The sequence below is a fragment of the Protomyctophum bolini genome (genome assembly GCF_963924005.1).
Source record: "Protomyctophum bolini genome assembly, chromosome: 14".
In the NCBI taxonomy this organism is placed as follows: Eukaryota; Metazoa; Chordata; class Actinopteri; order Myctophiformes; family Myctophidae; genus Protomyctophum; species Protomyctophum bolini.
Window position 1 is genome coordinate 12,641,841 of NC_137875.1, and position 21,841 is coordinate 12,663,681.

The window sequence follows — 21,841 nt, forward strand, 5'->3', positions numbered from 1 at the left end:
CTCATTTAGACTCACATCCAATCAAATCTGATTCACCTCCCCTAGGGAGGACCTCCCTAGAGAGACGGCCGAGAGGCACCATAACCAGATGCCCGAACCATATAAGCTGGCTCCTTTCCAGAGCGAAGAAGCAGCGACTCTACTCCGAGTCTCTCTCGCATGACTGAACTTCTCACTCAATCTCTACGGGAGATGCCAGATACTCAAGTCAAGTAGTAAAAACAAAATCGTCAGAATTTCAATTACAGTAGTTGAATAAATGTACTCACTTACTTTCCACCACTGCTGTAGTGACAAGTAACCCATCCTTGCATGGATACTGCAAGGCATATCGTTGGATCACAATAACAGAATCTACTGCAAGGCATATCATTGGATCACAATAACAGAATCTACTGCAAGGCATATCATTGGATCACAATAACAGAATCTCCCACTCCGGACTGCCTCAGTGTCATTGTAACCCATCCTTGCATGGATACTGCAAGGCATATCATTGGATCACAATAACAGAATCTCCCACTCCGGACTGCCTCAGTGTCATTGTAGCAATTCCAAAGATGCCCTCTTTATGCTGAGCTCCATTAGTGTGAGTAATGCTTCTGTAGAAGCGTGGCTATGACAAGGACAACCCGCCTGAATACAAATGATATGATAGCTTCTCCGTGCCATTTCAGAGGAGCTGATATACACAGTGGGATATACAACATGTGCAATTTGGAGACTCTGGTTATCTCAAGTGTCAAGTGTTAAAGGTTGTGTAAAAGTCATACCGTACTGTAGATAAAGCTCTATACTGGGATAGCAATCATTGCTATACAGTACTGTACACTGTTTGTTCAGTAACAGTGTTCTCCCCGTCCCATAAGTATCAGCCAGTTATTAAAGAGTGCCCATTTATCAGCTTCAGTCTTGTCACTTATTTGAGCTGATACTTCCAATTTCACCTGTTTATCCTGTGTCCTGCATGAGTTCTCCCTCCTGAGTGGATGAAACTGGTATCCCGACCTGAAAATGGCACTGTCAGTGCACTGTCTGCAGCTAAAAGGATCTCCAGACTGCAGAGCTGAACGTGACACCGCACCGCACTAAAACATTAAAGAGACCCTTAACTTTCAAATTAAATACATTACAGTGAGCTGTAGTTTAAAGTGCTTTGGGACTCCTTCATGCCCTCAAAGCACCTTTTAAGCTCTTTGGTTGTTATGATTATCTGAACTGTTACTTTTGATTTGATTTGATTTATTTGATATAATTATCCGGAATGCACAAAGAAATCTAAAGACTTAATTCTATTGCGATCAGTGAGTGAGATACCAGGAAAATGCATGGAGTTTGAAGATCATCTCTCGTCCGTATAGACGGACAGACGGACGAATGGACAGGCGGACAGACAGACAAACTGCCTCGTCAAGCCATCTTGCAGAATGCTCAAACAGAGCATGCATGTCACAATGATTTATCTGTCAGTTCCCTCGCTACACGAGAAGTTTTGGCCCAGAGAGTCTTTGTTTAAGTGTGCGTATGTTTGCACGCCCTTTGACACTGCTCGTTCAAGCAAGGAGAAGTTGTCTCAAGGGTCAAAGGGTACAAAGGTCATCTGAGGTCATGGTTATCCCCATTGTATTGAGCATCTCGAAATGTTGCCGTCGCCCTATTGACAAGACAGCCCATGTCACACAGCACACACACACTTTCTGCACGCGTGCACGCACGCACGCGTACACGCACGCACAGTATCCCTCTTAGTTGTCGTCTTGTCAAGGTGAGAGGGTGGCATGTAGAACCTGGTTGCTATATGGCAGTGGTTCCCAAACTCTTTCATGCGCCCGCGGACCCCAATTTGAGAAGATATGCCAGGGACCCCCATAAGAGAAGGTTTTTACAGCTCTAGCAGTGATTCTCAACCCGTTAAGGACCCTCAGTTTGACATGCATTAGGGTATGGACCCTCATGCAATGGCATTTATATCTCTGGTACAAATGGAACCATGTAGTGTAGAGTTACAGACCCATGGTTCTACAGATGGTTCTGGTTCAGGCCAGCTTGGGTGGGTGCAGTGTATTCTTGGGTACCGGCGCCGTGGACAATACAATGGTGGACCTCTGGAAACACGTGGGCTATATGCAGGGAGAGCTTGAATAATGGTAGTGAACACACTGGTGCCAGAAGGTCAGCTCAGGTCTTGACAACCTGCCCATATTTAGGGATGCCATCTGGGCTGGGCTGCTTTCCTTGCAGCATGCAAGACTGGAGACATTATTTAGTTTTTGGTATACTATTTGTCTCCTAATGTCGCCCAGGGATACAGAAACTATGTACAGAGCATGCGTAGAAGACCAGTCTGATCCTGCTCTTTATACGCATCACCAGACAGTCTCAACCATTTCTGAATTGGGGCCCACTTGGAAGTCTTGTTTTTCCTTGAATTAATGTCATATAATATTTATATTTTCAATAAAAAATTGCAGTGTTTTGCCAATTCTGAGAGAGCTTAAGTTGAGACCCTATACGCATCACGGCTCATGAGACGCATGCATGGGTCTCAATCACCTGAACTGCATTAAGGCACGTTTCTTTCCTCCAGGTAGAAACATGCACGCACGCACGCACACACACACACACACACACACACACGCACACACGCACACACGCACACACGCACACACGCACACACACACGTCCTCCAGGTATAAACATGCACAGACACACCGAGCACCGAGTCCAAGGAATGTGCCGATACGCCGACCTGCATGCAGTGGTTGAATTGAACACTTTGAGAACCAATGAATCGCTTAAATTAGAGAGTTTTCTCGAATGTCTGTCTTGTCCTCGGTTCCATGTTGACCCCCCCCCCCCCCCCCCCGAGGATAATGCTTCTGTTTCTAATTTCAGTGGGAAGACATATACATCATACATGAGCCTGTGCACGTGCGTGTGTGCGTGCGTGTATGAGCATAGCACATAAATCCAAAGCAAGGGAGAGAAAAAAGTACAGTGGCTGGATATCAGAGTTCATATTATCATGCATGGAAATCACTTTGCTAAACACCTTGAGAGCAATCTTTCAAGAATTCGGCCTGGAGGCTATACGGTGTCCGTCCATACGCTGCCTTAAATCATCCTACGTGACAAAGGGGGAGAAACGCAACATGACAAAAACCTTTACCTAACCAGCAGACTATGTGTTATGTATACACAATGGAAATGTAACACCGCCAAGCAGCCAGCAAACCAATCAAGCTTCTGTCATTCATCACTTTTACAGCTGCCTTGTGAAAACAGTTCCTTTTTACGACGGGCAAAAGTAAATAATGAACAGTGATGGTCTACGATGATTTCATCTGATTTGTGCTGATTGAAGGGTAAGAAAGAAATGAATGCAGTAGTATATTCTTATGGAAAATATAGTACATTTCAATTCAGTTATATCGTATTTTATATTGTTGAATCACAAGTTGTCTAAAGACACTTTACATATACCAGACCTGATGTCGTCCCCATCCCACCCCCATCCTTTGAGCAAGCATTTTTGCGACAGTGGCAAGTAAGAATTCTGAACAAACATCGGGCAGACCCAGGCTCTGTAGGGTGGGCTGCCTTCTGCCATGAGAGAGAGAGAGAGAGAGAGAGAGAGAGAGAGAGAGAGAGAGAGAGAGAGAGAGAAACCAAAACTAAGACGAAAAAAGTTTGTTCACTTCCTTTTATTCCACAAAAGAAAACTATGATGTCTAAAAGTATGACTAAATATACTGACCGTTTAACATTAACTAAAATGATGGGGCGGGACTAGTGTGAAGAGATACATCCAGTAGAACTATTAGTACAAGTTATTTTGTTTTGTTTATACTTGTGATATAGTTAAGTATACACAGCACAGAGTCAGCAGCAGGTGTTGGGTTTGTTGGGTTTTTTTAAAGGGAGAGGTAAGAGGTATGTAAGATAAGTTCACGGCGTGCTACAGTTAGGCCTGTACAGTGTACACTGTACTGTACCAACCAAGCCTGATATGTGCTGACAGTGCAGTCTTGCCCTGCACACACATAGGATACAACATGCCTTCGTACTGGGGGTGTTAAAACTTGTCCGACATTCTAACTAAATGTCATGTTGCCAACGGCCTGATATCACCAGCACAGAGTAGATACACCTACCTGTACGCAGCCAGACAGGGGACTTTCTATCGACTGGGAAGTAAAGAAACTGTTGTGCATTTCAGTCCAGAGGTGAAAGAGGGAGTCAGTGTTGGAAAGGTTACTCAAAAACGGTAATATATCACCTATTAGTATTACTATACTGTCCTATACAAAGCCATTCAAAGTAAGTGCAGTCACTACGGGAAAATGTTTTAGCCAATAATTGGGTTTAAAAGTATTTCAACGGTCAACTGAAATGAGATATCAAATGAGTGTTATTAAAATATGTTTTTGATGTAATTGTTTATCCTCCAAAATCACGAAGGCTAATTTCACCTTTGGGATGCACAAATAAGTCGGTGTGTTCAAAAACGTAATCACTGCACTTTGGCTTTAGGTATAGGCCCGGTGCAACGGGTGTCCCTCATGTGGAAAATGACGCCCCCTCCCCAAGTTTACGTTGTACGTAGGCCTATATACATAATGTTTCACTATATAAAATGATGTGTGCCCCCTCGCCATTTCCAACTGCCCCCTCAGTCATTTCATCCTGGAGTCGAGCCTGGGGCAATATAGTTATACTTCAAAAATAAAATTAAAAAAAGTTACATATTACTCCCTGCCTCCCCCTTTTTTTCATCTATCCCCCAGTAATTGCACCCTTTTCCCCCAAAAGTACCCAGTTTGTTCCGGACGGTTTAAGGCCTGCATGCTCTTCCTACGCATCCGATAACTCACATGTACAGTACAGAGACCTTAGAGTACAGTATACTATATACTCTAAGACAGAGACGAGTGCACATCAATCATTTGCATATCCACTCTAGGGTCTAGATCTAGTCCAGGGCAGCAGCCAAAGCAACTCCATCCCAACCCAGTCAACCATTATAATAAACACTAAACACTAAATTTGACTTGAATAATGTGTATGTAAAAATAATGCTTTCTTTTTAAACGGCTGATCTACAAGCTCACAACAGATGAGCGTTGTGAAGTAAGGTTGTAGATCGGCTATTTCCGATTAGCCAAAGATACTTATTTTACTACTTTATACTTTATTATCATTAGGCTACATCTCAGAGGTAGGCTAAATAGGTTTTACTCCACTAGTTACTTTGCAGATGTCCCCTAAAGGGGAGTTTTTCGTTACCATTGTCGCAATGTTGCTTGCTCTGGGTGGATCTTTGTTGGTTGTAAAGTGTCTTGAGACAACTTGTTGTGATTTGACACTATAATAAAATTGAATTGAATTGAATTGAATGTAAAGGATTCATAAAAAAAAAAAAAAAAAATCTTCTTAGTTGAAGTATAACATATAAGGCGGTATAATGATCAATACTTGTGTTTAAACAACATTACATGTTCTGCATGAATACTTTTACTTTAGCTACTTTAAGAATATTATGCTCATAATACATTTTAAATACAGGACTTTTACTTGTAGCCTATTTTAACAAAACAGTGAAACAAGTCACCCAGACTTGTTGTGACGAGACAATTACGTATTCAATCAACTCAACAAAGTATTTTTATTGCAACTTTTACATTGACAATATTGTACAGAAAAATCTGGTAATCAACCAGCACTTTCCACACTGCCTGGAGAAATGCCCTTTTGTAGTTTTACACATCAGTCATGTCATGTGGTTAAAACAACTACAGCATGCTGGCCATAGGGATGCTGGCAGTGGCATTTACAACATTTCACGACAGTAAGCGTGCTACTTTACGGCGTCATTTTACGACCCTGTCATGGCGCCGCCCGTACACAACAACACAAGATCATCAACGCTCCTCGGCTAAAGGAGGAATCGTGGCGTTATTGAACATAAAATGTCGTTTATTTAGTATGTTTTGTACCTCACGAGGTAGTTGTCCGTCTGTGTGAGCATCCTGTACGGTCAGACATCGGTGCTTTTAGTGTTTAAATAATAAATAAACATGGCCATGCAGGGAGGCATCAATCTGCAGGAGAAGGTCGCTCGCTTGGTGAGCAAGCAGTTTAAGAAGCCGGTGCTGAAACCCAACAGGCCGCTGGTTCTGAAGGACGCTGTGGCCAACAGAAAACCCAAGAGAGGAGGTGAGAACATATGCTGCTGATTTATATTATAAGCACTGACTGACTGGTAGCCTTGGTCCCTTGGATCGAGACTATCACTGATGTATTTGGTCGATTTTTACATTTGCATAATAATGGAAGTAAAAGTTACATTTTGATGGTCTTGGTCTTTGCCCAAGGCTAAAGCAATGGTTGTTTTTTCATGCCAAAGACCCCCCAAATTAACATGTACTTGTCCGTGGACCACCGGTTCCCCCATCTGAACATGTTTTGTGCCAGCAGGGACCCCCCCCCCCCCCCCCCCATCCATCAAGCAAGATTTGTGTTGTTGAAATGTTACAAACATAATATTCACATTTTATTTAAAAAATTGAACGCTTGGCTTGTAAGTAAGTAATTAAGTACATTTTATTTATAGAGCACATTTCACAGACATCGTAGTCACAAAGTGCTTCACAACAATAAAAGCAAAACATGTATTTTGCAGTGATGTGTAAGTGGTGCCAGGTTGTATTAAAAGTAACAGCGAAGAGGTCAACACAAACCTGTTCAGATGTGTCCCCAGGCTCCCCATACTGACCCCACTGACCAGTGTTTCAGTGGGGTCAACAGCTCAGTGCTAACTCTGACTGACTAGCCTGGGAAGCATTCCTTTTTCGGCTTTATGATCCGGTCCGGAGCGGATGATATCTTACGTCATGTAGTCACTACCCAAAATAATCCCCTCGCGATCATCATTTTAGGGCCTACCCAATAAAATCCTTGATGTGGTGTGGTTCTGCTGATTTTTTTTAGGGCATCTTATGTCCAGCTTTGGGGATTTGTGTAAACACAAACATTGAAGACAAAAGTGAGAATGCATATTGTGATTGTCCAGAATGAGATGATGTATGATGACATATGATGATAAGAGCGCACCTCACTTCAGGTGTGATTTAAATATATATATATACAAAATTAATATAAATTTGAGTGTACTTTCCAGAGACTATTTATTTGTTATCCCACAGGGAAATTCTATTTTATTGGGTAGGCTCTAAAATTATGATGGCAGGGAATTATTTTGGGTAGTGTTTATTCTGGTCTTATTACTACAAATCAATGACTATGACGTATTTTACCATCCGCTTCTGACCTGGATCACACAGCGATTTAGTAACACAGACCAGGCTTTTCTCAGAGGTGGAAAGCCTGGTGATGCAAGGTTACTGACTGACAGTGTCCAAATGGGTTCCATTTGTCTATACTTGTCTATAGCAGTGGTTTTCAACCCTTTTCATATCAAGGTCCATTATTTATTCCACGGACCACCATTTTGTAGATTTGGCCTCTCAGACCCAAAACGTAGAATATTTTGTTGTCGTTAGATAAGATTTTGTCCACATAGGAGAGATTACAGGTAAAGTGGCAAAGGTTGATCAAAATATGAATTCTTCTACATTCTCTAATTGTGTAGACTAGACTTCTTGTAAATTAACTAAAAAACAAAAATACATTGCATGATCATGTATTGCTATGCACTGCACGTACATTCACTCAAGTACTGCTGTACTTATGTACTATCTTGAGGTACTTTTTTATTTAGAGGTTTTCATTTGTACACTCTGTGACTCTGTGATATCACAGAGCGATTCATCATTATACATTATAGATTGAGGTCCCATTAAGAAAAAGAAAGGCATACAAACTATGGCCTAATGCACATCAAACTGGTGCTGCATGCTTCATCGAAAGAGATTGCGATCTAGATTCAGACACCAATGCGGTCTCATTTCTAAATTTGAGCAAGAATGGTGCAGCACTAGTTGGCTGTCCAATTAATTTGAGTTACTCTTATGTTTTCGCTACAAGAGAGAGACTTTAAGGGAGGTTTAAGTGAAGCACTTTGGATGTTGTCTGTTTAAAGCCACATTAGTTGGTTTGGCTCCAGGTGCCACATTTTGAATGTAGTAATGTTCAGCAACTACAGACTAAAGACAATTCATGTTTGCATGGGAAAAAAAGAAAATCTTGTGTTGATCCCTATTCTTGTGGAGGCAAAGCGAGATTCACATTTGAGTAAGAGTCGTGCAGCAGCAGCACCACATAAAACTGGGAGTGTCATTGAAAATAAAAACAAAGTTGATGAATTATTGATATGGAAATGATTTGGCTTCTGTATGGAGAGTTGGACACAATGGACAAAAAGTTGGCAGGAGCCAGAGGTTGAGCACTTAGAGAACCTTTTCAATCAGCTCACGTTAAATCACACAATCTGTAGAAGCATAAATCATAGTGAGAGGAACAGTGACTCAGTGATTCTCTCTCTCTCTCTCTCTCTCTCTCTCGTCTGCATGATGACCTTAAACTGTTGGCACAGATTACAGTGGTGTGATCAAAGAACACCTCGCCATCAACAAGATAACTTTCCTTTCTTATTGAAAATCTCTCTCTTATCACAAATGCATTCAAAATGAGTGTCTGTTTGTCTGTGTCTCTCTCTCTCTCTCTCTGAATAATTTCATTGAACTCAACGAACTGTTAACATAATCATGTATAGATCATGTTTTAGAACGTTCTCAAATGCACACAATTATTGGTATCAATGAAAAAATGTATCGGCTGTGTTTAAAATTAATGCATTTATAAAGCATCTTGATGATAATAATTTGAAATTGTTTACATTATAAATCAGTGTAGTTTTATTTTTTCAGCACTAATTAGTTGTAAAGTCTTCGTGAGGTTAAAATATCAGTAATGCAAAAATATGAATGAATAGAATACCTCTTAGTTTTAAGGTATCTAGTTTAAAGGGATAGTTCAGAGTTATGCTCTGGTTTTGGTCAATATTAAGTAGTTCCGGTCATTTTGTGGGGGGCACTGGGGCCATGCATTAAAAGTAAATTAATCCACAAAAGTTGACAAAACTAACATAATTCGTATTGTTGACCTATTTCTAAAATATTAGCGCAACTTTCATTCAACTTTGACCCCTCTATCACATGGAACTAAAGTTGCAAACGAAAGTTTTTTCACCAAAACCAGAGCAGAACTCCCAGCACGGCACTCTGGCAATCAATGAATACAGTTGCAACCACTACTATATTAATGGCAAGTATTTCATACCGCTTTAAACTACTTTGTGTGTAAGGGACGTACTTTTGTTAAAATCAGTGTTACTTTAAATGGCTCTGTATTCTGACAGTAATTATTGATAGTCTTTGTTCAGTAACAGGGTCTCCCTGTCTATCAAGCTCGTTAGTAATATTTCAAGCCAGAGGCCACGTGCGTCACAGAGATGTCACTAATTCATTAAATTCATTAATTATATTATATTAATTGTAACTCTCTTCATGCCAGAGGCCACGTGCATCACAGAGATGTCGCAGATGATGGTGTGCTGGAAGGCGAACAACTTTGTGGAAGCTCTGTGCTCCAACGAGATGAAAACCTTCTACACCTGCGTTGAGAAGGCCCAGGTAACTACGACGACAACCTCGTTGTCACGTCACAGCTTTACAGGTGTGAAACACAGGTGTGCAAACATTGAGACTGGTTCGCACGGGTGACTGTTTCATGCAATCAATCACCTTCGAGGGACGGAGCATGAATTATACTTGACGGGCTGCAGTTGCGTGTGCACGACCAGGCTCTGCTACCGTGATCATGAGCGCTCCCTCCGGTCTGACGACAGCCACTGTATTGTTTTGAGGACAACTGCTTTGAATTGCTATTATCGTTCACACAAACCACCATTTTTTATATATATATTTCATGGGCGAGAGATCTCAGCATCTGAGAGTTTGCAGTTTAGAACTTTTCCATTGCATCTTATGAGAGGTGGGGTTCATGTGGTGCCGGCCTGTGTGCGCATGCTGGTGCTTATCAGTGTGCCGATGGGTTGACGATTAATTGTCACACAAATAATTGAGATTGACGATTTAATTGTGTTTTTTGGCGTTGAACATTGAAACATAGGAAGAATGTCTGGTAATCAAAAAATGCACAGGGCAGATATGACGAATAACTGAAATGTACAGCTTTTTAAAAAATGTATGACGTTGTTCCAACATGGAAACGATTATCTCAAATAATTGCCTGGATTATTTTACATTTTGGCCAAAAAGTACATTTTATACAGTACACGTGGTGGGAAGCTCAGAATGCGTCCACCAGGGGAAGTAGGCTTTCAACTCCACAAAACAGTCTTTGTATTGGTGAGTAGTGAAAGTGTTCTTTTTATTTTTGCAGCAGTAGACAGGCTGTGTACAGCCTGTCGACGTGCGTGCGTGAGAAGAGGCTTGAAAGTCCCATAGCGTTAAGGGAGCGTTACATTAATGTAACGTTTAGCACCCTGAGCTGGAGTCGAACCCCGGCCTCCAACTCGGTAGACAAGGCAAGCAACAAGCCGTGCCAAGAGAGATAGCTCCCTTGGAGGAGCAAGTTACAGCCAGGTCTTTTGCAGGGTCGTTAACAATATATTCTTTCAGAGCTTCTGTTCTGAGGGGTTCCTGGAATAACATATTTTTAGATGGGGGTCGGCGGCCAATTACATATCATTTTTGGGGGTCGTGGACATGAAATATTGAGCACCACTGATATAGAAACATAGCTATTTCAGAAAACTGTCAGGATTTAGAAGACATTTTTTTTATTTCGACGTCAGGCCTAAATGGGTTGAAGAAGTCCTAACGCTATATGGACCAGACCAGAGCTAACATGTTGCCATGCCACTGCACACATAACAAACACAAACACAAAACAAGGCCTCCAGGCTATAGCGGGTTACAAACTACTGTACCCCTCCTGCTGTTGCTTCAGCGTGTTTAGCCCATTTAGCATCTGTCGCTTTTAGCGTTTAACTTTAACCACTTTAACCCTTATTTAAAACGCTATAGTTCAAAAAATCTTGAAAATGTGGCGAAAATCTTTGAATACTGGTACATGCTTTCACAGCGCACATTGTGAACTCAAATCTTTGCTTCTGGGGGGGGGGGGGGGGGGGGGGGGGGGTCCCTGGTACAACATTTATAGAAACATAGGTTTTTTCAGAAAACTGTCATGAATATGATTTAGAATGTGATCTCAGTCCTAAATGGGTTAAGAGACTGTCCCACAGCCGTCCTGTATACAGTAGCTGTTGGTTCAGCATGTTTAGGAGACTGTACCAAGCTGCATGCCCCCGCCCCCCCCCCCAAGGCAATGGCAACACAGAGCAATATTTATTTCCCACCACGGAGTAACCTTGCGTCAGTGCCTGCAGACTATCCACCTCGGTCGGAGGTGGGTGCGGGGGAGCGCAACGGCAACTGGTGTTGAAGAAAGTGACTTGTGTTTTTCCAGAGCTGTCTTCTAGCGGTTGGTTCAGCATGTTTAATAAGAGCCAGCCCCAGAGTCGTGCTACAGCTGTCGGTTCAGCATGTTTAGGAGACGTGCGGGGAAAAGCCAATTAGGCCCGACTAACATCGTTTAGCAGACATTTCCTGGTCGGGGAGGAGTCCAAACAAAACCCACACTCTCTTTACCCATCTGCCTGCCTGTCACACATGATGCACACACACACACACACACACACACACACAGCATAGTGTTTTCCTGCAGGCCGGGTATCTAGCTTTCCTCCCTGTGTGTTTTGGGCTGGTATAACACTGACGTCATTGGTTCCTTCCTCTTCTCAGCTGAGCATTATTAAGAATCAAGACCTGAGGCTGGTTCTACAAATGCCTTCTGAACCAGCTTTCTAGTGCCAAGGATCCCCAAATTCATATATTTGGCCCTTCCCCCATCTGAAAATGTTTTGTGGCAGGGACCCCCAGAAGAGAAGAGTTGTAAAACTCTCAAGAGAGAGAGAATCTAAAAATGACAGGAATGTGTTCCCAGTTTTTTGCGGGTTAATGGCTCCAAATCCAGTTATAAAGTGGTTCTCTATAAACCGCTTCATGTCAAGGAACCCTCAGATTGTGATGCATTTAGCCACAGACCCCCATCTGAAAACCCCCATCTTTTCTCTTGTCTTTCCCGTTGCAGGTTGAAGCCAGGTCTCAATCAGACCAGATGGAGGGGTTCCAAAAGGGACGCATGCCGGCCAAGAAAGCAACGACGCTGCTCAAGAGATACCCCAACATCCGTAACGAAGTCTAGGGTCTCCCTCTCCCTCCGTGCTCCGCTGTGTAGAGATACCCCAACATCTGTACTGAAGTCTATCGTCTCCCCCTCCCTCCCTGTCCCGCTGTGTAGAGATACCCCAAGGGTAACACACCACAAGGACTGTCCCTGGGTGGTGTGCTAAACTAAAGGACCGTGTTCACAGAGAGAGTCTTTTTGAGCAACGAACAGAGCGCTTTGGACATCATGGCCGGATCGCTACACAGTACACACATGCACTGAACGAGATGCATTTGCTCAATGCATGTGTGTGTGGGTGTCTCTCGTCAACTCTCTGCATAGGAAAGATGATGACATCGATGAGCGAGCGGCGCCCAGAGCACTTCTGGACGACAACAACTCGCCCAGTGTTGTGAAACCGCGATGCTCGGCATTAGGAAGACGGAGCACCCAACCCCTCCACCCCCCTTCCCCCCAGAAAGTCTCGCAGCTCAGAAAACGGTTTCTTTGGACACGGCAACCGAAGGAGAGAAGAAAATAAATCTTATTTATAGAGCACCTTTCATGATATCGGATGCCGTACAAAGTGCTTTACAGAAGGAAAAAAAACAAGAAAATCTAATTTACATAAAACATCAAAATCAAAGTCATGTAATGGCATAAGACAAAGAAACATTTTTAAAAAGGCAGCAAAATAGGCCAAACGGTGAGTACAACAGAAACTAAGCCATCTCTTCAGTTGAAACCTATTCACTCGCATTGCATTATTTCCTGTGGAGTTAGAATTCCTACAGTTATGTTAAAATGAAAATGTATTTGGACATTGTGTAAAGCGGTTGCTATTAAAAAGTGTCAGTTTTTTCCACCATAAACTGGTGCTTTCACCATGAACTGGAACCTTTGTCTAGCTTTGTTTTTTAAATGTAATTTCTTCTGGTAGCTTCGTAGATTTAAATAATATATATATATAAACCATGAATGTTCTGTAACGTTCAGACTATTTTGTTAGTTTGTTTGCTGATAATAGTGAATATACTTTCAATTTAGTTCAATTAAGCCATTGAGACCTGAGAGCAATTTCTACAAAAGGTTTTCCAAATCTTGACAGTTTTCTGAAGAACCTATCAGTGTTGCACTGGTGCTCAAACCTTTTCATGTCAAGGACCCACAGAATTATCTGTAATTAGCCTAAAAATATGTTGTTCCAGGGTCCGTCCCCGTCCCCCCCCAGAAGCAAAAAAACGTTCACTTTGAAATAATATAAAAAAAGAATGCGCTTGTAGATCTGCTATTTTTCAATAGCTAAAGTTAAAAAAGAATGGTTATAGTAGTGGTTAAAAGCTAACGTGACACAGATTCGTCCTCCGGTCTTGATGGTTAACAGTAACTGATCTATTTGGAAGTATAACCCATTTTGGGCGGGAACCCCTTTTGGTATAATTTTGCGATTGAAAAATAGCAGATCTACAAGCTACAAGCTTGTAGCTCTGCTATTTTTGAAAAATCGTGAAAATATTTATTTCAGAAAACTGGAGCGTTTAGAAGATGTTTCTTTTAATTTTAGGTCAGGCCTAAATGGGATAATGATCCCAGTGTCCTGAATTGGGACTGTCCAGAATGAATGTCTCCCCGTTTTCCCTCTCGATTCAATTTGGCCCAGCCAGCCAGCGGCCGCTAATGCTTCATATATTCTATTAGTGGAAGTGGATACGATACAGGGTCTTATTAGTGTTTGATTTCAGGCCTCTCGCTCTCTCTGAGTTCACCTTTTATCTCTGATCTCTTTACTAAAGACTCTGACCGGATTCCAACGCATCTCTGTTTCTATGTAACGTGAGCCTGATGCATTGGCGGCTCTGCTGTTATCGGCCTGTGTTGGACAGATAACCTTATACACAATAACAGAATGCCAGAGCTCATTTCCCCGTAGTGCATAAATATTGGCCAGATGGAATTATGTATTTTGTAAAAAGATTGCAAGAGAATTGAGCATAGGTTTGTGTTGTGTCATTAGGTTAAAACGTTCAGAGTCTGCTTGAAATTATTTTTCGTACAAGCTCCATCGTTTAGGCAAAACGGTGAACCATTTAACCAGAAAGTGTGTCACTACTCACTAACCGAAATGAAGTCCTATAAAAATAAATCAAACATTAACAATATTGATGTCATAAATAACCTAAATATAATCTACAAGTTCTCCTTGTACAATGTTTTACAATACATTTGAGAATTTGATAGACCTAATCTATGTTACAATACATTTCCTATTTGAACTGCCCACACTTTATTTATTGATATGTCGGACTCGTCATATACCAGTGGTCCTTGAGTGGGTTCCAGGAGGTGGACAAATGGACCCTTAAAGATCTTTAACTCTTATGAGTGTAAAATGAAACCATTTCGTTTCATTGTATGCTCTCAAGAGTTAAAGTAATTGTAAAACATCTGCTTTACTTAATTTACAAGAGACACAATTAGGGAATGTAGATTTGTAATTTTATTTAGATCGTGTGCCTGTTCTAATGGTACCACATCAACAGTATGGAATTGTGGACCAAATCTTACCAAACAATAACATAATATTGTTCATTTTGGCTAAACCTCATCAAATGGTGGTCTGTAGCTCGAATGCTGAATAAATATGAAATGTAGGAAAAAGGTTGAAAACCACCAACCACCTATGTTCAAAATGCTTAATGCATGCAGTCATGATATTCCAGATGTTCCAGTTATTTGAGGCTTTTCCTTTTGCCACCTTTTGTAGCTTTTATAGCTTATCTTCAGGGATCTTCCTTCCCTTAGAATCCAACGGTAGAAAAATACGTGTGTATTTACATTCCACTAATGAAGTTATAATGTCTAGATGCACTCTGCATATGGCGACTCACGCATGGCAGAATGGGAAGGCAGCGTGTTTAGTCTGTGTGTCAGGAAGGCTTCCTCACTGTTGTCGGTTTGGGGCATGTCTTATTTTAGTTTTGTCTGTCCGTGTCTGGCCGCCCCTCATTAAACGTAACCACCCCACGCCGGTCAAACCATTTCCCCCCGGCCTGGCTGGTTATCACATCCTCTGGCATGTCTGGGCCAGAGTAATCTAGTAAAAGAGTAATGACAAAATGGAATGCGGAAGTGCTCATTCTATCTCAATGGAATAGTTCCAGCCATAGTAGGAGCAATGTTTGGAACTATCGCCCATAGGCACCCGCTTTGCGGCGAGATCAAAGCGTGTCACCACTCTCTTACTAGATTACTCTGGTCTGGGCCAAACAGGACGGGATCATTTCCTCCACTGCCACAATCCCCGTCATTCAATCAAGTTGCCGATTTCTGAACTTTTAAGAAGCTTCAACCACTTGGTTTTTTGAAGGGTTGAGAGGTATCAAATACAAAATGTACATGTGTCCCTAGCTAGTTATTTTGTTAATCATATACCCAGTCAAATCTGTGGTGTACAAATGGACCCCAAACAAGAGTTAATTTGTACAATCTGGAGTAAAATGAACACTCAGGGTTCTACAGTCTTTAGCACATATTTGGGTAGGGCATTTGCCACTTATGAATTTAAAAATAATGTATTCTACTATACAGGTAATTATAACGGAGCTGGAGGGAGCGGAATTTTCTTGTTACAACAGGTTGACCGTGTACTGCACAGTGCACACACACACACACACACACACACACACACACACACACACACACACACACACACTTCAACAGTCTTGACCTTGTACTCATTTCCCGGTGGATGTCAGACGGGGTGTGAAACTATTCGACACTGGCTGACCTCCGTCCTCACCTGCTTGTAAACTTGGTGTTGTTGCCTGGTCACGTCGTCTGTCCGCCTCCGGACACGCAAAAATGTCACTATATTTACTGCAGACACACAGCCTACCCCCCCCCCCCAGCTCAAGATGCAAAGCTACTGTATACTCCCACAAGATCATATCGTATGTTTCTTTGATACAGTATTTGGAAGCTTATGGCTTTCACTCCATTAGAATCCAATGGTAGAAAATTAGAAATATCCATAACAAATATTGTACTTTGTTTAGACTATACAATGTAGGTTTAGATGGGGAGCCCCGATACCCAAACGTAGTAAAAATGCATCATGAATTAACCACAGAAATTAGATTTTTAGGCAGTTATAGCGGACCCCCGCAGATAATAATAATGCCAGCTGGTAATTAATTGATTTAATCAATTCGTGTTTTTAAATTCCAGAAAAAGTTTTGAATCTTGAATCTCGAGTACTGCTGGGGGTCGAGTACGTTTGTTCAGCGGTGCCAGGGAGGGCTGGAGAGGGTCTTTCTACTGCCATTGTCGAGCCCCCCCCCCCCCTTTAGATGCCTTGTTGGGACCAGAATAGCTCTGCACACAATCCTCAGCTGTTTCAAAGAGATATGACAAGAAAATGTCATTATCTTTGACATGTAGTGATTGCCAGCCGAGCGTCATCGACTCTTTGAGGAGCTGGCGATTATGATCTTCTTTTAAGAGCATGTGTGGAACTGTGAATGTTTGCCAAGGAAAACAGCCAGCCTGTGGGCCTTAAACGTTGTCCCACTGGGCCTTTTTTGTGGGCAGGAAATCGAGAGTTTGGCTCTCAGCCTTGTAGGCTGTTATCAGCGTGCACTGATAACGATGAAAGGCCCATTAATACGACTTGTTTGCTTTGGGTTTCAACACCTACCTACTGGGGTTTGTTTGGATTCCATCCCAGTCCACTATGTCATTATCAGCAGGTGTAGCCCAGTGTTAAAAGATACAAGTATTTATTAGTGCATATAAGGCTATGCTGGACCACACCTTACTGATTGACATGCACAAATGGGAAACACCTATACCTACTGTAGTCAAAATACTAGCACTAGGGGGGCAACGGTTTAGTCAAACAAATTTATTTAATTGAGTATAAAAACATTGATCATTTAATTAACATTACATAATTCATATTCATAATAATTAATATAAAGAAATAGGAAACTACAAATTGACAATGAGTAACGATGCAAGGGAGGCATACTTTGGTTAGACGTAGCATTGGTTAGACATAGCATTGGTCTGACTGGATTAAGGTTGGTGAGGGGTGCGTTAAAGCGACCGGATTAAGGTTGGTGAGGGGTGCGTTAAGGGTTGGGAGAGGGTTAAAGGTCCGCTGACATGCCCCGAAATTAATATGGGTGGTACAGCACATCACGTGGTCTGACTGAAAACAGTTTGAAACAGTTTGAAACGGGGCTACGGCGCTAGCAACAAGTGGCTATAGGTCAGGCTAGCGTTTTTGACGGTACATTTAGCGTCATATTGGCTATAAATGTAATTGAAAAAAATTATTTTTTCGCCAGAAATGCTTAGTTTGAATGCAATTGAGGTTGGCGTGGGGTTTTTTAGGGGAACTGCAGCACAAGCGCAAATTTTGGACTGGAGTCCCATGTTCCCCCGGTCGCCAACACCCCTGTCTGCCCGCTCTGAGACCTCTCAGCCCCGCAGCGCGACAGTCGCGACTACGGACGGTCTGCTGTTGTCTGGCCGCTGTGAGAGCAGCGCGACTACTGTTCTTTTCCCCTCTCAGCCGCAGGCTGACATGTACACCCTCGCTCTCACTCTGTAATACCGTAGTTAGTTACCACAACATTGTTCAAGTGAACTATAGTGTGTTTATGTTTGTATTCATTGTAATAATAAATATCGCTATGCCGAGGCATAGTCTTGCGGACGAGATCATGAGCCTCTACGGGGGACTGGGCATGTGTGTACACACACAGCATAGCAACTTATGCTACTATTTTGGTGTCACATTTAGCTTGAATACTGGGTGAAAGTCTCATTCAAAAAATTAATTTTTCGCAACATTGTTCAGGTGAACTGTGTGTTTATGCTTGTTCATTGTAATAATCAATATCGCTATGATTATTTTATTTATCGCCGCGTCGCTCCGCATGACAACATACAGTCTAGCCCGTCTCAGATGCAGGCTGCACACACACGGACGGACGGACGGACGTATAGTCTCTGGTCAGGTCCCCGCATTGAACTGGGCATGTGTGTACGCGCACACACACACACACACACACGCAATGGCACGGAATCTGCCTCGGGCGTCTGTAGCTCTCTTCCCCGCTGTCATGCACTATAGCCGTGTGTGTGTGTGCGTACACACATGCCCAGTTCAATGCGGGGACCTGACCAGAGACTATACGTCCGTCCGTCCGTCCGTGTGTGTGCAGCCTGCATCTGAGACGGGCTAGACTGTATGTTGTCATGCGGAGCGACGCGGCGATAAATAAAATAATCATAGCGATATTGATTATTACAATGAACAGGCATAAACACACAGTTCACCTGAACAATGTTGCGAAAAATTAATTTTTTGAATGAGACTTTCACCCAGTATTCAAGCTAAATGTGACACCAAAATAGTAGCATAAGTTGCTATGCTACCACGGCCACCAAGCCCGGCGAGCCCGCATAGAAGTCGTTGGGGAAAGCTTTCGCCAGTCTGACGTCAGAATCATGATAGCATTGTTTGATAGCAGTTATTAGCTCCCGAGGGGCGTGTCAGTTCTCCTTTAAGGTTAGGTTTAGGTGTGCTGCCCCGTGGGAGGTTGGGGTGAGGGTTTGAGATGCAACGGGTGAGCTTGTAGATGTGCTATTTCCACCAGACCTTTTTGATTATTCGATTGATTGAAAAAGTAAGCGATATAACAAAAATGCTAAGACAATCTTGGATAGCTGCAGCCCTAGTATACCTGTATCTACACACCAAAGCAGGCTGCTTTGCACATTCGGTGCACATTCTTCCAGCAGTAGTCACTATCAGGTCATAAGTCAGTCCATGTTTTGCATCATCTGCAACCTATTTGCAATACTGCCGTGCTGCAGATATAGCATTGCATGGTCGTTCACATGTGGTTTGAGTTGTCTTCAAAGTGCTTCCATTTTCCATTGTTTCTAGCTTAGACCGAATCACGCTTTAACACTACTCATGTCACAGGAACTCCATGCATACAGTATACAGTGTACTGTCTGTAACTGTTAACATGCATTAACTGGAGGGATGAATGTGAGTAAAAACTGATAAAAAGCAGATTGTGGTTTCACAAACTTTTCAGGTCGAGACCCAAAAGAGAGATTAGACGTTTGCCCGGGACCCAAACTATAGTGCAAATAGTTGATCTACATGTGCACAACGTGTCGCTTCGCACCGCGCTAAGATCTTGTAGATCAGCTATTTTCACGACTTATTTATTATTCTCTATTATTCAAAATCCCTTGAAAAATGGAGAAAATGGGATTTTTACTCGAGTTGTGACCCATACAAATCAGTCCGTGACCCACAAATGGGTACCAACCCAGGTGGAAACAGAGCTATGAAGCATCTTAAGAGCCCCTCTGCTACAGAACTTATTCTCATCACGGGGTCTACTTCTGTGGTGGGGACCCCAAGGGGTCTTTGAAGGGGGATTCCAGATGCTTTAGTTTAGTGATATTTCTTGGAGAGATAAAAAACCCATTTATCAGTTTCAATTTGATAGCGTAGCTAGTTCCACTTGTCTGCCCATTTCTTTGTGTCATCACTTTGAATTTCACTAGTTTTCATGCTCAGTTCCGTTCAGTTCGGACAAGTTGTCATTGGACAAGTGGATCAAAGGAAATCTATCTATTAATGCACCATGTCTCTGTCTGTCTGTGTGTACGGCTGTAATCCACGTAACTCGTGGAACCGTTCGCCCCACCGACTTCAAATTCGACACACACGTTCCACACCCCCACAAGGAGTGCAGTGCCTGGTGTCGAGTCGGTTGACCCACAGTTGACCCACGGTTGTCCAGAACCGCCACAAAAGGCCTCTGCCCGGTCTCTGGACAGAGCCCCTGCCCAGGGTCCATATATGGAGCTGGCCTGTTCTGACATCACAACACTCCATATTTTGGAATGCCTGACACATAACTCCATATAATATAGGAATAAAGGGACACAGAGAGACAGATAAAGAAATGTCCAGGCATAAAAGGGACACAGACAGATGGGTGGAACAGGTACTCTGACACGGGTACAACGGGTATTGCATAGCCGGTTGGGGCATGGATCTCCAATTAACTTCCGTCGTTACTGACTTTGTGCTTTACCGCACCGCACCGCACTCTAAATGTGTAAATATCTAGCAGAGTTGCTCTGAGCCTGATGGCCTAAAAAGTCTAAAACCCCCCTCTAAACCATAGAGATATCTCTTTCGATTAGTGGTTAAGAACTTAAGATGTTGGCTTTCCACATGGGAGTCCCGGGTTTGACAAAAACAATTCTGTAATATATAGCCTACAACAATAGTCGGATAGATTGTCCAAGACCCTGAAAAAGGGCTAGGGAGAAGCGTCAAGCTTGTTGGGCTCTATCCCCCATGGTCATATAGAAAAGATTTGTTTGCCCGCCTTCGCATTCATCTTCTAGACTGCACTTTTCTGTATCCTCCTGTATGATTTGCGCTCTCCCGATTGGATGAAACTGGTATCCCGACCCGAACATACTAAAGACCTGGAGAGATGAGGAGAGAGTACTTAACTGAACAAACACTCATTTAAAACGTGTGTGTGTGTGTGTGTGTGTGTGTGTGTGTGTGTGTGCGCGCGCGCGTGCACGCGGCCCCACAGAAGTTATGAATGATGTGCATGTACGACTCTCGACCCTCAACATGACCCCGCGTGTCAGTGTTGTGCGCTACTGCCACGCGGCAACGCCCCTTTACGCAGCGCACCAATCCAATGGTTTGTTCTTCTGGGTGTGTGCGTTCAAGTATGTGTGAGTGTGTACATGTTTATGTGGACTGACAGTGCGCGTGTAGGCTACAGTGTCTCTGTGTGTGTGTGTGACAGTGTGTCTAGTGTGTTTATGTGGATATTCTGGTCTGGACGAGCGTGTTTCTGTGTGTGTATCTGCGCGCAACGGACCGATCGTCTCTCTCTCTCTCTCTCTCTCTCTCTCTCTCACCGGTGGTATCTGCTTTCCTCACGAGGAGCGTCAGTTTGAGGTTTCCTTTCCTCGGGTTGTGCAGCATATTTATATCTACCAGTCCAGGCAGCACGCACAGTCACACCGGAATACTAAACTAAAACACGCCGTTTCCCCTCCCCGGCCCGAGAGGATTCAAACGCCACTTTGCTTACCCCCGCCGTGCGTAAACTTGGGGTCGAAACAAGCAACGTATACGGGTCGGTTTGTGTGAGTGGTGTGTGTGTGTTTGTTTTTTGTTTGTTGGGAGTCTTGGGACGTCGGTTTTCGTCGCTCTTTTTTGCCTCTCAAATAAAAGGAATTGGGGCAAATGGACGGAGTGCAGGGCTCAAGGTACGACAGTAACGACACCATGCAATGACTGTCTCGCACACACACATGACACAACACAGCATGGAGGATCAGACTCTGAGGAATAAAGCTGTGCAGACGCAGAGGAGCTGCCTCCTCTTCTTGCAGCTGCTTGCTGCTTGTCTGCTGCTGCCTGTCTGCGTCTGTGGACTAGCCGGAGAGGTGAGTTATGTTACACTTGGCTTTCTTCTTCTTGGCC

The 21,841-nt window shown here is 43.0% G+C and overlaps 2 protein-coding genes across 3 annotated transcripts in view; both read left to right on the forward strand.

Moving 5' to 3' along the window:
- Positions 1–5,890: 5,890 nt before the first annotated feature.
- chchd1 (coiled-coil-helix-coiled-coil-helix domain containing 1) lies at positions 5,891–13,353 on the forward strand. The gene is made up of 3 exons (XM_080781336.1): positions 5,891–6,216; positions 9,535–9,653; positions 12,202–13,353. Exons 1-3 carry the CDS (start codon positions 6,078–6,080, stop codon positions 12,313–12,315), a joined length of 372 nt encoding a protein of 123 aa, XP_080637462.1. The 5' UTR covers positions 5,891–6,077; the 3' UTR covers positions 12,316–13,353.
- Positions 13,354–21,136: 7,783 nt separating this feature from the next.
- The window catches only part of LOC308328641 (neurotrypsin), a 43,755-nt gene continuing 43,050 nt past the window's right edge, over positions 21,137–21,841 (forward strand). For both annotated transcript variants that reach the window (XR_013965317.1, XM_080782619.1), the window contains exon 1: positions 21,137–21,804. Coding sequence is in view for 1 of the 2 variants with exons in the window: in XM_080782619.1 (XP_080638745.1) it covers positions 21,649–21,804 (156 nt within the window). In the remaining variant the exon portion in view is untranslated. The remainder of the gene's footprint in view (positions 21,805–21,841) is intronic.